Here is a 17,352-nt window from a genome sequence, read left to right on the forward strand (position 1 = left end):
GCATAAAACTTGTGTCTTTAAAAATTTATAATAAATAAAAAAAAATAATTAATAAAAAAAATTATAATTATTTGTTATCCTTTATGCTATGCATAAAACCTTGTCTTATAAACGTTATTTTATCATTAAAAAAATAATAATATATATATAATAGTTTAATCGCTTATAAGTAGTTAAATTTTTAGTTGTTATTAATACGAGGTCTGGTGTTTTAATGCTTTTGTTCACAGTTTGGTGGATATGATTGGCGAAACTTTTTTGGTTTTTCATCCAAAATAATTCCGAGATCTCTCATTTCCGTGACTCTTTCTAAAGCTGTATTGTTTATGGAATATTGAAATAAAACAGGATTTTTATTTCTGCAGAAAGTCAAGGTTATGCATTTTTCTACATTTAAAAATAGATTATTTTGTACGCACCAACCTTTAAACTTTATAATATTTGTCTGTGGTATTTGGCAATGATTTACATAATTATTATTTTATAGTATAGCTTGATGTCGTCAGCAAAAAGCAATACCCCGACATCGTCGAAGCAATTTGTTATATCTTTAAAATGAGGAAGAAAACCGGACAAAGGTGACTACCTTGCGGTAGGCCACTGGTCGCACAGAAAGCTTTAGATACTAAAGATTTTATTTTAACAAACAGTTTACGATTTGATAAATAGCTAGTAAACCATTTTAGCATGCTCTTATTCCTAGGAAAAATAGTTTGCGGGTTAGTAGTTTATGGGATACTTTGTCGAATGCTTTCGAAAAGTCTGTATATATGCAGTTAGCTTGTTTATTTTTGCAAAACATTCTAATATAAATTTTGAAATATTGAAGTTAGTTGCGGTCGATCCATCTTTGATAAAACTATGTTGTTTTTGGTCAATTAGTTTTATTAATTTGGGATAGGTTTCATCACGAACCATTGATTCAAAAAGCTTAGGAAGTACTGACTGTATACAAATGGGGTCAGATAATTGGTGTAAGTGTCGTCTAATGCTATAATGTAATGAAGTTCGATTTCCAGCAGTTTGGAAAATATCCAAGGAACAAGAGTCCGTTGAATAGTACTGTAAGTGGTTTAGATAACGCATTGGAGCATTTTTTAAAGAATATTGGTAGAATGTTATCTGGGCCAGCAGATTTTTCAGTGTCCAAGGAAAGTAATTTCTGTTCGCAAGATTTTTGTGTGATATGACAATCTGTGTGTGGTATTACTAAATTTGTATTCGGGTATTTTATCATTTGGGTTTTCGTCATCGTACAGTTTTTGAAGAAGTTTGAAAAAGGTTTTTCAATGTCCTGTGTATTTTTTGCACTGATTCCATTCATTTGAATTATTGGTGGGTAATCCATGTTTTCATTGTTTATTTTTTAAGAAATTTTCAGTGGTTTTTGGATTTAAAGACATTATCCTCGATGATAAATTTTGTAGCATTGTTTGAAGAAGTTCTTTACATTTTTTCCTAGTTATGGATTTGCTTTGTTTGAATTTTTTCTTTTGGCTTTTTTTTTGCTGAGATAGGCAGTTAGCTCTTATGAGAACCAAACTGGGTAGTTTTTTGGTGTGTAAAAAGGTACGTAGGATTCAATAGTGTTAGAAAATGTTAGATAAAGTATGTCCATAGATTTATCAATTTTTTCATCAGACAAAACAACTTTTGAGTTTGGGTATTTCGACGAGAGATTTTCAACGTCTTCACAATGGTTTTGATTAAATATCGGAGAGAAGTGGTAGGAGGGTGGTTCAAATAATTTGTTTTTCCAGTTCAATAGAGATTTTTTCGTCTGTACTTTCTAGATGAGTACTGCTCTAATGCAGGGTCAAGCCAGGTTTGACCAGGCCATGGAAGAGCTGCGTGTAGATCATCTAGTTTTATTCGTAGTCCACGGATATTCTGGTAGTATATTTTCAGTTCCGTTATACTATATATATATATATGTTTTTTGGATGGATGTTGACTATTTTAGGTGAAGAATTTGTATACTTTATAGTTATGTCCATTTCTCTATTAGCTTTTCATTTTTCAAGTTCTGTCCGTAAGTCCATTAGGTGTTTTTGCAGTGCCGAGGTCGAGTCAGAGTAAATGCGTACATTATTTTTTAATAGAAGTTTTTTCCTTGTAGTAATTATTCTGTTTGGGAGTCTTCAAACTGGATTTTAATCGGACTTGTGATTGTCATTTTTACCAAATCGTTATATTTTTACAATTTTATTTTTTGCGGGTAAATCTATATTGGAAATTATTTCCGTTACTGCAGTTTAGTCATCCAAGATTTTGTCAGTAGCTTTTACCTTTGAACTTTCAGGTATATTGCGCACTTGAAGTGAAATGACACTACGCCATATAAATGCCATGTATTATAATTTTCCGACTTTATGTCCGGGTTTACAGTTTATGCCATTGTTCCAAATGATAACTCTAATGCCCCGAATTCTTATTTAAATACTTTTAAAAGCGAGACAAAAACATTCCCATTCAGATTGGTAAAGTCAACGTTACTTTCCCGAGAGAGGTGTATTATTAAATACGTCTACTTGAATTTTGATTTTATTTTCTTGATTGAATGAATGAATGAATCTTATCTCCTTCAACGGAAACACTCTTCCCAGAATGCCTTCCATTAATATGCTTGGATAACTCTAACGGCCGTTGTTCTCAATCCTACTGATCAATTGTTGAGCCGAAATTTGTGCTCAACATTCCTCAAATGCACAATTACGCTCTTCCCAATGCTATTCTCCTATCAAGCTGGAGGAACCAAACCTCTGGCTCAGTAAAATTATGGAGAAAATGTAAAAAAAAAAATTATCTTGGAAGTGGAAACTAACCCACTTCTCGACATCCTATCGAGCTGAAACTCGGCAAATAGACTTTTTGTCGATTATAATGCATTATATCAGCTTTTGGTGACACTCATGTACACACACTGAGGAAAACGAGCATGACTCATTTATTAAAATCCTGTTAAAAAGGTGATTGGAAACCATTTCGTGATAAATATTATCAGCAGGGCTTTCCTGATAAATAAAATGACAAAATGCAATTTGCAATATTTTAAATCAGTAAGTTGACTTTGTGTACGTTCGCACTCACACAATTCTATGAAATTGGATAACGTTATGAAAATTTACAGTAGGTAATATACGAAATAAATTCCGACATATTCGAGATAACTAGATTCCTAGGCGGTTATGACTACAGTGAAATAGTTACTGTTTCAGCAAGATAATATGGTGTCAGGAAAAACTACACAGGCGTGAATTCACATGGCTACGATAAATTACACAGGTCGGAATAAGTGAACAATATTATGTTCACATAGATGAACAAACACTGATTCTGAATAAATAAGTTTTATTATGTATTATTAAACGTAGAATTCATAAATCGTCATTTAAAAGTGAATAAAACAACACATTAAAACACCATATTTGGTTGGTACGACTGAGTCTGTTGATGCTGATGTCACGGATCATAGAACATTTCATTCTGGTCGTGTGTTTTGATTTGTTTTTACATTAGCTCTACACAGGAGGCTCTGAGGAAAATAATTTTCCTAACGGGCTCTGCCATCCTTGGGATGATGTGTGGAGGGTTTTTTTGGAAAGGAAGGAGAGGAAGATCGGGGAAGGAAAAGGGTGAGATAAGTGGGTAGGAATATACCTAATAATATAATACCTTCCACGTAGCATCAAACAAATAACCGACATACTTAAATTTAAATCAACACTAAAAACATTTCTTTCTCTTTGCACGCGGCCGTATCAACTGTTGTTACGGCAAAAAGTCTATACTCACACGCGGCTGTATCAACAGTTGATACGGAAACTTTGACGGCCGATATTCGAGCGCTCTTTCGTCATAAATGTATTTCTTGCTCACTTGGACATTCGTAGAACTATCACTATGCTGACATCTACAAGAATTTCTCAAAAATAAAATTGTATTTCATAAAAAAAGATCCATAATCAAGTGCGCCTCTTCGCGCCTTTTAGTCCTTTAGTTTACATTTTTGTCAACGGATGGCGTTAGTACTAGTATGTCATTCACAACTTTTCATAACTAAAAATGATAAGTGATCATGGTGTCCCACTTGTGTCTATCACCTAAGTACACACACGCCGAGTGAATGGCGGGACCACATTCAAAAGATACGATACGTCTTTGTATGAAATTTTATGTTTTTGTTTTTATAAACATCTAAGAGTGTTGACACACGAGGATTTGTTTTCATATTGTGGAGAATAATCTGTTCTGTCTATATAGTCCAATAAATCAAGCCAGAATGCTATAATTTGACATTTAATTGCGTGCATAGGTATTTGAAAATATGTACCGCGTATATATATACAGGGTGTATCGGCACTAACCCGACAAACTTTAACCAGCTATTCCTTAGCACATTTGGAGTAAAAAATGTTATGTACACTTTGCTGTCCGGTAACATTTTTTTTCTTTTAAAAACAAAAAATAAATAAAATTTCCACACTCCGCTACTGCCCACAGTATAGGGGTAAAATAATTGGCAACGCCGCGCTACTGTCATCTCTTTCACACATATTCTGTCTCAAGTCCCGTGTGGTTCCCGCCACCCCGTCTCGTATCAGTGGTCAGTGCTGTTTTGGGAGTTCGCATGTCATCAAGTTTCTAGTTTCGTTTTTGTTTTGTTATCTAAGTTTTTACTGTTGAAATATGCCCCTCAATTATCCACCTGCCGAGCAAGCAGATATTGTTTTTGTTTATGGATTTTGCAATGGAAATTCACGAGCAGCCGTAAGGGAGTATCGCATGAGGTTTCCTGGAAGACGCGTCCCACACCATGCTACCTTTGTCCAGGTTTGTACCCTATCAATTGTTTATTGAAACTATTTACATTCATTGATAATGCCAAAAAGCGCTTTTGAAATTTAAACTGGGAACATTAAAAACATAACAAGGGGCCACCAACTTTAAAAATGTAAATTGTACTTTAGGTGATTTGTGTTCAGTGGTCACTAAACGGCGTTTTAAAAAGTTAATTAATTTTAATCTCTAATAAATGCATCATTCACTGCAATTGAATTCACTCCCTTTCTCACCATGGGATTATTTAAATTACTTGAATTCAATTTCACCCCTGTGAATCCAAGATATCAACCGTACCTAGTTAAGAAAATTATAATTTAAAACACTTTGTTATACATTTTACTATAAAAAAATGAAATAAATGAAGAGAAAACGTAAGTTTTCTGATATGTGCCTAAAATAAGTGTTCTTTAAAAATAAAATGAGTGAAAAAGCCCGCGATTGTTTATTTGACATTATTACTGAGCTGAATAATAAAAGCAGTTGTTATTTGTTGTTTTGTTTCAGATGTATCAACAATTGCGTGACTGTGGCATCGGACGGATTGAAGGCGCCGGCGGAGGACACAACATCGTTCCTGTGGCAGTTGAGGAGAGAATCCTGAACTTAATTACCGAAGACCCCACGCTGTCCGTGCGTCGGGTCGCTCTGATGATAGGACACAGGGAACACATGGCGGTATGGAGAGTTCTGAAGAAGCACGGGCTCAAACCTTTTCACTATAGGCGCTGCCAAGGCCTCATGGAGAATGACCACTTTTCCAGAGTCGTGTACTGCAGAAGAATGCTGCATAATGTCATAAGAGATGCAGACTTCATGAAAAACATATTGTTTACCGACGAAGCACAGTTCACTAAAACAGGAGTGCTAAATGTGCACAACTTGCACCATTGGGCTGAACAAAACCCCAAGCTTGTTCGGGAGTCGTCGAGCCAGGACAGATTTTCCATCAACATGTGGGCAGGAATCCTGGGAAATCAAATACTCGGTCCAATCGAGTTGCCTCCCAGACTAAATGGACCGATGTATTTGGAGTTCTTACAAGTGCAACTGGGCGAGATTCTGGAAGATGTGAACCTCGAATTACTACGGAGAATGTGGTTCCAGCACGATGGAGCCCCACCACACTATTCGATTGCCGTGCGGAACTACTTGGATGTCGAGTTTCCTGGTCGTTGGATAGGCCGTGGAAGTCCGGCCATTGCTTGGCCACCAAGATCACCCGACCTGACCCCCCTGGATTACTACCTGTGGGGGGCTCTCAAGGAAAAAGTGTATGCTAAGCCAATAGCCTCAAGAGAGCAACTGCTCGAACGAGTGATGGAAGCCGCTGCAGAAATTAAAGCAAATCCTGCAAACTTAAATAATCAAAATATAACAAGACTACACGCTTGCATCGAAAATAATGGTAGTCACTTCGAACAAATGCTCCAATAAAAAAATTAACATAAACTACATGTCCGCATTTTCATTTATTATTTATTGGTAAAATTCTCACAATGTCATTCATTTACACATCAATATTACCTACATATCAATATTTAATAAAATCTGTAGAAGAGTATGCCCGTCGGCATTCAACAAGTTTTTCGACAAGTGTGTCGAAAAGCGTCTTCTCTCTTTCCTACACACTAAATATTAATGGTTAAAAATGAGACGACTGATGCTTGTAAGCGCGCCAATACGTAAAAACAACGAAACTCGAATAAGAATTGCCAGGTGGGTTTTTTAATCGCTTTAATCTGACTTTAAACAATAATTAAACACGTAAAAATTATTTAATATAATATTACAGTACAGTACTTTGAACCTTCGCAATAAATTTATTTGATTTTAAGTTTAGTTTGTAGAACTCCATTTCAATTTAGAGATTTTTTTTATTTTAACAGTCTTATTAAAAAATTTATAAAAACAGTGTGTTTATAAACAAGTTCTGCTAGTTGTAATTATTATTACGCGTGACAGCTGTTTCACCTTCTGACGGCATTATCAAACTTTGGTAAAGCCACTTACAGACGACGTAAGTGATAACTTTCTTTTTTTATTATTCTGGCTTTATTGATTTCCGAGTAAATTGTCGTAAATTATTATTTGCTAATCCCAATATTATTTGCTAATGCTAATAATTAAGTGAAATTTTAAACAATGCAATAATAGGATTATTGCATTGTTAATTTCACTTAATGTCGTTGGTATTTCCAACTGATGACTCAGGGGTTTATTTCCCTGAATAATTAAGTATTTTGGGGTCTAATTATTATGCATTTCATTACATCCGATAATTTAAACAATTTTTATGTTGAATTGGGGTAAGTTTTATGGCTAAGGGAAGGAGTGGAAGGTGAGGAAGTACCTGGATATTCAGATCTGGTCACCAAATACGGCTAGTCATTTCAAGCAACGTTTAAATTCTAAACCTGGATATTCAGATCTGGTCACCAAATACGGCTAGTCATTTCAAGCAACGTTTAAATTCTGAACCTGGATATTCAGATCTGGTCACCAAATACGGCTAGTCATTTCAAGTAACGTTTAAATTCTAAACCTGGATATTCAGATCTGGTCACCAAATACGGCTAGTCATTTCAAGCAACGTTTAAATTCTGAACCTGGATATTCAGATCTGGTCACCAAATACGGCTAGTCATTTCAAGCAACGTTTAAATTCTAAACCTGGATATTCAGATCTGGTCACCAAATACGGCTAGTCATTTCAAGCAACGTTTAAATTCTGAACCTGGATATTCAGATCTGGTCACCAAATACGGCTAGTCATTTCAAGCAACGTTTAAATTCTAAACCTGGATATTCAGATCTGGTCACCAAATACGGCTAGTCATTTCAAGCAACGTTTAAATTCTGAACCTGGATATTCAGATCTGGTCACCAAATACGGCTAGTCATTTCAAGCAACGTTTAAATTCTGAATTAATTAATCAATTACGAAAAAGCGTGGGGTTAAGAATATTTTTTTTAAATTATAGTTGTAATTTATTGTCGATTTTTTAAAAAAATTGCGATATTTTAAATAAAATTTAATAATTATTGTTTAAATAAATTAGCAATCTGGCAGCATTCATTTGCAGGTGGTCAATCCAATGCAGTCATGACGTTTGTGTGAGTGCTTTCCTTTGTCTCAGTGTGTTGCGCAGCAGTTTTATATGAACCGTTTTTTGATTCATCGGGATTGTTTTTAAAACTATACATTCTTTGTACCTTCAAATTAGTGGAAATAAACTTAAGTGTGTCAAGCTGCTCGTTATATTCCGGTAATTCTGGAAGGCTTTTAACATAAGCAATAATATTCATAAATCACATTCCGCGAAGTTGTAAATAACTAAATTTATTAAAAAATATACGTTGTAGGATAGCCTAGCAAGTAACATTTTGACAGAGCACTTACGGTGATTTAAAAAACAACGGCGCTGTTCAAATAATCCAATTATTATTATTGATAAGTACCTAAGTGAGGAAAATTGTTTTTAAAAGTGCTCAGAATTATTGGACTTCGATTATAAATTCAGGAAATCTACTAATTAGTTTCTTAGTTTCAAAATTAGACTATTTAATACGTGAAACGCGTAAGAGGTGAAACCAAAGCATTCCAGAGGTGAAACAATTTAGATACAAAAATAAAACTGATGTGTACAATACAAGAAGACAATCAGTGATTCGCATACGAAAAATGTGAATAATCATTATTGTTAAATAAAATATTTCTTTTCTGGTACTGGATTATGTAATACGGGCTTCGTTCGCAGCAACACGCGAGAGTTGCGATGTTGCTTTCAAATTTTGACAAAGGATAAAACAGTGGTGACATGTGGTGAAAATATGTTTAATTAATTTTTTATTAAAAAAAAACGTTACCGGACAGCAAAGTGCACATAACATTTTTTACTCCAAATGTGCTAAGGAATAGCTGGTTAAAGTTTGTCGGGTTAGTGCCGATACACCCTGTATACCGGGTATAGATAAAACGGAGCAAATTAACGCGTTCAAAAGGTTACAAATTTCACCACACCTTAAATGAATACCTAACATTAATTAAATACCTCTTTTGTTATGTTTTTTTTATTTACATACATTTGTTAACATGTAATTGTTGGGTTATGTAATATAATGTGTATTTGTTGGGTTAGCTGGAAGAAATAGGATGTAACCTATAAGCTATACCCTTTGTACTATTTTTGTGCAATAAATATTTTTTTGAATTTTGAATATGCACAAGACGTTTGAATTCTGTCCTGCTGGAAAAATAAAATATCTGGCTAAACCAGTCTCTACCGATCCGGCCCGACACGCAGTAGGTGTTTGAATGCATCCGACGCCGAGACGTAGACAATTTTCACCCCCATGAACCCCCCAGCTAAGTCACCAAACGTAGCGAACCACTTGAGGTTACCTATGGCAGAGGTGTTGGTTATCCAATGAATGGTACCCGGGGAGGCGGTACCCATTGAATTTGTTTTATTCAAAAGATTTCATTGTTGTTGTTTCACAAATTGTTGAAGAAAAATATCATTTAGATAATTTCTTATAATTATAATAATCGGGTGTAGACAATGTTAACTGACATTTTGACTCTCTGATGTGAGTGAGGTCACTCTCGTAGTGGTAGCACTATTTTAACGGACGATTTTAGATATGTAATCTATGGTATCCGACGTACTGTTTTCCGTAAAGAATGGCTGACACATACCATGTTCTGTGTCATCACATTTAATGGATAAAGTGATTGCAAATATTTTGAATTCTGTGGATTCTTTTGACGCTGATCGCACGTTTTCTGCCGAAAACAATTTTCCAAAAGAAATGAAAATATTACCACAATAAAATTCGGTGCATTTATAACCAGTTTCATGTAAGCATGTTAAGTATTTTCACTTAACACATTTTACAGGCTACAACTTTGATTGATTTAAAACAGAGGTTCCCAAAGTGGTCTATATGGACCCCCAGGGGTCGATATCGGCAAGCTGGGGGACTATGTCAGCGAGAAAAAAATTTGGGGGTCCACGAGATTCAAATGGGGGTACATACGAGCGGACCCCCATTTACCTCAAGTCAACATTTAGGAGTTCCGTAAATGACACAATAGATCTAACACAAATATAATAGACTGAGAAATGACTTATTTGATATTTGTATTTTTATATTTCGTAAAGTTGTTAATTGAAGAATATAAATAGAGTCTACGTTCCTTTTCTAGTCACAATTAATATATTCATGCAAAACATTGCACATCGAAAGCCGCGAATTTTCCTAGTTCCCCAACTTATTTTTGAAAAACGTCCAGTGTAAAAATGACGTTCAACATTTAAATGCACTTCAAACAGACTTCAAAATTAAGTTTGAGGATATTTTGACAGTAGAAACGCAACGTTGAAGAATCGGATATGATATGAAAAGAAGAACTGACAAAGAACTTAAGGGGTAGTTCTGTATGGCTAGCTACAGAAAGAAATTCCCGTTGCTTATACTGCTTCATTTTCATTTCTAATGTAATACCTCACAAGGGTGCCCCTGTCTGCACAATGTAAAGACAGAGCAATTTTACCGCCACCCGGTTGTTGGGCAGGCAAGGGAAGGGAATATTTTTACTAAAAAAATAAATGATTATCACATGGGATGTTAATAGTTTTTGGGAAAATTCAATATTCGGCAGGCAGGGGGTCTACGGAAAAAAAATGTTTGGCAAGTGGTCTACGGGACAAAAAAGTTTGGGAACCTCTGATTTAAAAGGTAATTTTTCGAAAAAAACTTCTTCGGAAAGGTTTTCACTTTGTGATGGCATTATTTATTTTCATAAAAAGACAAATAACTTAGTTTACATCACTTTATTTGTACACAATCAACATGTTTCGTGAACAATGTTCACTTCTTCAGGTTCAAACTTCTTCTTCAACATTCTTCAGGATTGTGTACAAATAAAGTGATATAAACTAAGTTATTTGTCTTTTTATTAAAAAAAGATTTAAAAGGTATTTACTTTTAATGGTATCTTCATGCACATGCCATCGTTTACATGAATAAGTTAACAATCGATTACATCTTCTGTGATTCACAAGGATTCAAATTATTAATCGTGGATGAATATTATTATACTAACATTAATTTCACTTTCAATATACTTATCGTATGTTTTGCACTGGTATTTTTTTATCATTTTACGCACTTATAAGATTTGGAATATATAAATATGTTATATACCATAAATTTGTTCGTGTGTTGGTGTAAAGAATGGTAACCAATGTTTTTTTTGTTGTTTAATTATATTTTTGTTCAAATCATACTGCAATGAACATAACTTTGTATTGCATGCGATAAAAGTTTTATAAAAAATAAAAACGTCCCTTCATATTTTAAGAAGTATGTTATTTTTATGCATTCAAACATTCAAAATACTATATCTCAAAAACAGTTTTGTCAGTTAACATGGTCTACGCTCGAGCAGCTCAATTATGTATATGTATTTTAGAAAAAATATGATATTTATACGGTGATTATAGGTGTATTTCTTTAAAGGCATTTTTTATATTAGTTGAGCGGCATCACAACACAATAATATTTATATTTCATTCTGCTTACATAATTATTTATGAGTATGATGTCGACGCCGGTAAGGCAAAAGGGCGTAAGCGACAATTTATTCAAAAATTACTTGAACGTAGAATTTTTGTCTAATTTGTATGAATAACTTATTTTTGACAAAATTGTCAGTTTTCCTAGTTATCACTTTTATTGGTGTGTTGATTGTCAAATTAAATGAGTTAGTCTCACTTTCTAGCAGAGTCATCATCATCTATCATCGTAATTGAGCCAAGTTCCTATTGAATAATATCGTGAACTCTGCCACGAGTTCTACGGAAATGTCTTATTTTTATGTGAATACTGCACAAGAGACCCAACAGCTCCCAACCGCCTGGAGCCTGTGAGACCATGGCATCTCTTGGAGTGTGTTAAGAGATTCAAGGTAGTGAAAGAGGAAAGAGATGGAAAAAGGAAGGTGGGGAGTACCTGGCTAATCAGAACTGGTCAAGAAACGCGGCTTAATCCATTACAAGCAATGTTTGAATTCTAAATGGTGGTCTTACTCCATGGCGATACTAAGAGTATCTGCCAACGTGCCGCAAGTTTAAATGAATGATTAGTAAAATAACACAAATTCCTTCGAATTGCTAGTGGAGAGGCCGTCAAAGTGATTCACCTACTAGCGGTTTTAAAAAAGATTTAATACTCTTATTTTCATGGTCTAACTGACCGAAAATAAAATAATAAATACCTTCTGGCCCCTCGCAGAGAACCTGGGAGTCATACTTGATCAGAGTGACCTTCGGTAGAGGATTCCCAAACTTCACTGTGTATTTAATAGGCTGGCCATTCCTTACGTTTGCATTTAAGCTTTTTTTATCTTGCAAAACGAGCTCTCCGGTATCTGTAGAAACCTGAAATCACAAAAGAACATCATCAGTCAAAGCGATGTTCTTAACCTTATTCATTACATTTACATCAGCCCTTCACTACAATTATACTTGGTTTTACTATACAGTAAAAGAGTCGCACAATAATTGAACTAGCTCTCTTTGATGAGCCAAGTCTTGAAGGTTAATTAAGGATATATATCAGCGGACAGCACAATGAAATCTATATTTTTAGACTACAAATATACTTCATGTACGTGCTGTTCTCTCGCATTCTGTCTACTATGATACTTTTAGGGTTGGTATCAGCCTTCCATTGTGTACTGCTAATTCTGGTTCTTCGGAGTTTTCTGCATTCCACTTCTTCCAATATCTCATTTCTCGTTAACATATTTCCCAAATAATTTTTAACATTTTCCTTAACAACTTTCCTTATAAACTCAGTCCGAAGGATGGAATTCGGCATTTAATAGTCCGACTTTTCGTGGGTTACGTGAGGATAACGAGTTTGTCTATATCCGTCCTGAAATGTCAAAGTTGATTTTAATTAATTTCAAGAATGTACACATCTTTGTACAATTTTCAGATATATATTTTTTAATCAAAACTCGATTGACCAATTAGTCTGAAACAAAAATATAAATTGAAAACATCTTCCGTGAAAAAATAAATGCCGCCGACGGGAATTGAACCCGCACCTTCTGATTGCCGGTCAGGTGCACATAACCACTGTACTACGTCAGCTTATTTTGAACTGCCAAATAATTCAATTACTAGTATTTCATTCCACAATTGATTGAACTAAAACCTTCAAAACACTAGACGTCATGTCAATAAGACAACTTTACGCCAAAACTGCTCTCCTACAACTCATCCATAATAATCTTCATATTACAAATCAAGCAAAAGCCATAATAAAAACCAGGTCCTCAACAAATAAAACACTGAACATTCCGATAACACACACCACACACGGACAAAGACACTTTCAATACTACGTAACCAAACTTTTTAACAGTATGCCCATTACTTTGAAACAATTATTGACTACAAACACATCTACAAACTTTCTCAAAAAACATATCGTAGCCTGGATAAAAAATCAAGATATTCACTTTATTCAAAAGATTATAATAATTTCAAACCAAACATAACCAAAATATAATAAGTAAAATTGAATATTATACACGTTCTTCAAGAATTATCCACAAATATATACACTCACATATAAAAGTGTGTTGTCATGTTTCAATATATGTCTGTGAAAAAAAAAATAATAATAACTTTCTACTACAACACATAAATACCTGTCACACTTAATCACAAACACGTTAACACCTCAGCACAGGTTCTCCTAGTGAGGTGTTCACGTAACATACAATATCACCCACACACAGTTTTACCTAAATCAACCTAATGTTCTTCATGTTTTATACCTTTTTTCTGTACTTTTTTTCTCTGTACTGCAATATAAACCACTGTTATAATTTATAAAACGTTTATTCAAGAATAAACATAAATAAAATAATAAAATAGAATGAACAATTAATGCTTTTTTGATTTTTTCCACCTGAAAACAACCAACGTTATATTTGTAGGAAAGGTATTGCAAAAATACTTAATTTCTCACTATATGGCGTCGATATATATCATATCTTCATTTCATGGTGAAATATTTTGACTTGTCAAATATTTTTAATATTTATAAAGGTAAACTTTAAAAACAATTCATATTTAATATTATTTCAAAAATTGGACTATACCAACTCTCTAGGAATACATCACTGAACGAAGATAATTCCTTAAAGTGTGATCTACATATATAATTATCTATATCATAATACTAACTCTAGGTATACATCGCTGAACGAAGATAATTGCTTGAAGTTTGATCTACAATTGCTTGATAATTGCTTGAATAATTGCTTGAAGTTTGATCTACAATTGCTTGATAATTGCTTGAATAATTTCTTGAAGTTTGATCTACAATTGCTTGATAATTGCTTGAATAATTTCCTGAAGTTTGATCTACAATTGCTTGATAATTGCTTGAATAATTTCTTGAAGTTTGATCTACAATTGCTTGATAATTGCTTGAATAATTGCTTGAAGTTTGATCTACAATTGCTTGATAATTGCTTGAATAATTGCTTGAGATTTGATCTTGTAATTTTCTATTACACAGTTCTAACTCTTTGGGAATACATCGCTGAATGAAGATAATTCCTTGAAGTGTGATCTACAAATATAATTATCTACTTCCTAATACTAACTCTCTGGGAATACATCGCTGATCGAAGATAATCCCTTGATGAGTCGCTATAAATTAATGCTTTTTTAAAGAAAACTGATTTCGGCGATGTAAATATCTTTTGACTCCTAGGCCCAGATAGGGCAATGAGATGATTGATTATCTCTCCAAGTAATTGGCTATTTTTGACTGGGGGTAGCGATTTCCTCTTTTAACTAACTAACTAACTAACCATCACGCCGTTTCGGTAGGCAGAGAGGACGGACCGCCAAACAACTTGGTCTTGGCACACACTCCTTGCCTCATTCACATTCATACATCGTCTCATACATACTCTTCTATTGTTCTGACTCTTGACATGGCCCGACTCAAGTATCTGATTCACTTGGTCATGCCATGTCTTCCTCGAGCGTCCCTGACTTCTGCTACCATTCACATTTGCATCGTATATCCTCCTTACACTCCTTTCTTCGCTCATTCGCTCTACATGCCCAAACCATCTAAGCGTCCCTTTCTTGATCTTACTCATTACGCTTACATCAGCCTTGCACTCTTTGCGGATCTCCACATTACTCACACGATCATACATGGTTTTACCACACATACGCCTCAGGGATCTCATTTCAACAGCATTCAATCTACTTTCATCCTTTCTTTGCCAGTTCCATGCCTCACTTCCATACATCAGGGTAGGTGCCAGCACTCCATTGTGGACTGCTAACTTCGCTTCTTTGGACAATTTTTTGTTAGCGTCAACTGCGTTCAGTCCTCCATTAATGGAGTTACCTGCATTTACTCTTCTTTCAATATCTCTGTCAGCCTTCCCATCTCTCGTAAACATGCTTCCTATATACACAAACTCTTTTAAATAATTAATCATTAAATAATTAATAATATATTAATGTTATATCGTACCTACCGGTTTCGATTTAACCAGGCTTTATCAGAGAATATAAATAATTTGTGGTGGAAAATAAAGATTTATATCACGTCACGACAAAACAAACCGAATCACACAATAAAATTTTAAATAAGTAAAAAAATATGCTTACACGGGATGTCGTTGTCTTCAAAGACAACTGCAATGTGATAACATGTGACCCGATACTGACGTTGGGTATTTGCAGTTCTCCGAATATTCCTCCATTATCATCTCGCTTGTATCGGAAGATATCAGGGCATGGAGATCTCTGTCCAAGAGCTGCGGTTGGAGAAATCAACACCAGGGCGGTAAACACCGCCCCCGCCCACCAGAACTGTGATCGCTTCATCCTTAAACTACGCCCTTCGAGTGCACAAACTATTCACTTAAAGCTGCACGGTCACGAGCAACTACGTCTCATCGAACCTTAATAACATTTAATAATCGAGCTCAAAATGATTAAAGAACAAAAAAATATTCGCTTAAGTTCACCGGTCACTGGTAAAACGGGTTTTCTTTATATTTCGACTAATTATTCTGAGCTGCGGAATTTCAACAAATGCAAATTTTTGGCGATAGAAATGTTTCAAATTGCCGCTCCTCCGTTTAACCTAACTTCTCTTATCTGATCTCCACTTTAATCTTTCATGTAGTTATGAAATTTACCCATTTAGCTCGTCGTCCCATAAGTTGGCAAGCGCTAGAAATCTCTAAATAGTATACAATAAAGTCGCTATCCGCGCCTGTCTGTTTGTGGGCTTTAGTTATGGCTTAGTTCTTCTAAACTACGCACCAGATTTTGATAGGGACCATTACCTTTGACACTACCACTTAGAAAATTTCTTCCGGAAGGTTTACATGTATAATACGTGTCTATTATATTTATAGAAAGTAGAGAAAAGGCAATGTTTTATAATAAAGTAGTAAAAATATATTGTCGGGCACTACATTACTAACGCTGTCTAAAACTTATGAGATACATCAACATAATTCACTACGGAATTGTATATCTTAAATAGACCTACAGAAAAGTCCGTCATGGTATAAGTCTATATCCTAAGGAAAGCCACCAGCACCGCCAGGAACAAGTAAGCTAGTCAGATATAATAACCGAAACCCTGCGCAGAAATGTAAGGCCCATTGTCCACGTAACCGAATGTCATACGCACGCTTTCGTCAATTGACGATTGCAAGACGAATGCTTGCATCTTGCGTAGAAACAATGAAATCTGTGTCCACGAAGCGGCAACGTCACGTCAGCCGCTCGTCATGCGTTCGTAATGCGGTGCGCGCGGCAACATGTTACTACTCGACCGACAGCATTGCAGTATTTTGTCTTTGTATCAGTGGTCCAACAGTAGAGATTAAATTTTGGTACGTATGTTTAGACATTCGGTAAAATGATTGAAATACAGAATCATCTTCTGATAACTCTCTGGCAGCAACAAACAATCTACAATTTATATTTATTTCGATGTATGGATGAATCCAGTACTTTCTTCGCCTGTTTCGTCGTCTTCACTTGACATTTTCACAACAAAAGACGTGCTTTCTCGATGCTAGTTGAAAGAAAACTGAGACGTTTTGTAACGTGACTGACTATTGCATGAAGCAGCGTGGACATAACAAATATGCAAAATATATATCGTCATTTGTAGGTTACATGCATCCTACAAAAGACGACTGTGTGGACAATGGGCCTAACACAATGTCTGCGCTGCAAACCGTATCGGACTTACCGCAGTCCAAACTGTTCCCAACTGTCTGGAACCAGTGAGACTATGGCATGCCCATTTGAGGTACGTTGTGAGGCTGAAGGAGGTGGAGAGGTGAAGGAGATGGTGAAGAAGAAGAAGGGGGTAGTATTGGGCTATTCAGATATGGTCACCAAACACGGCTAAAGCCAATTAAAG

At 35.1% G+C, this 17,352-nt stretch overlaps 1 protein-coding gene across 2 annotated transcripts in view; it reads right to left on the reverse strand.

The window, feature by feature from the left end:
* Positions 1 to 15,986, reverse strand: part of LOC149412767 (chymotrypsin-like protease CTRL-1) — a 34,340-nt gene extending 18,354 nt beyond the window's left edge. The window contains exons 1-2 of one of the 2 annotated variants that reach the window (XM_089645091.1): positions 15,570 to 15,984; positions 12,128 to 12,290 (exon numbers count right to left, since the gene is read on the reverse strand). In XM_089645091.1, the coding sequence (XP_089501217.1) occupies positions 12,128 to 12,290; positions 15,570 to 15,788 (382 nt within the window). In that variant the 5' untranslated portion in view covers positions 15,789 to 15,984. Of the gene's footprint in view, positions 1 to 12,127; positions 12,291 to 15,569 lie in introns of both variants that reach the window. The other variant, XM_089645092.1, reaches the window with a different exon arrangement.
* Positions 15,987 to 17,352: the final 1,366 nt, after the last annotated feature.

This window comes from Hesperophylax consimilis, chromosome 22 (assembly GCF_061612785.1).
Source record: "Hesperophylax consimilis isolate HC1 chromosome 22, BYU_Hcon_1.0, whole genome shotgun sequence".
Taxonomy (NCBI): Eukaryota; Metazoa; Arthropoda; class Insecta; order Trichoptera; family Limnephilidae; genus Hesperophylax; species Hesperophylax consimilis.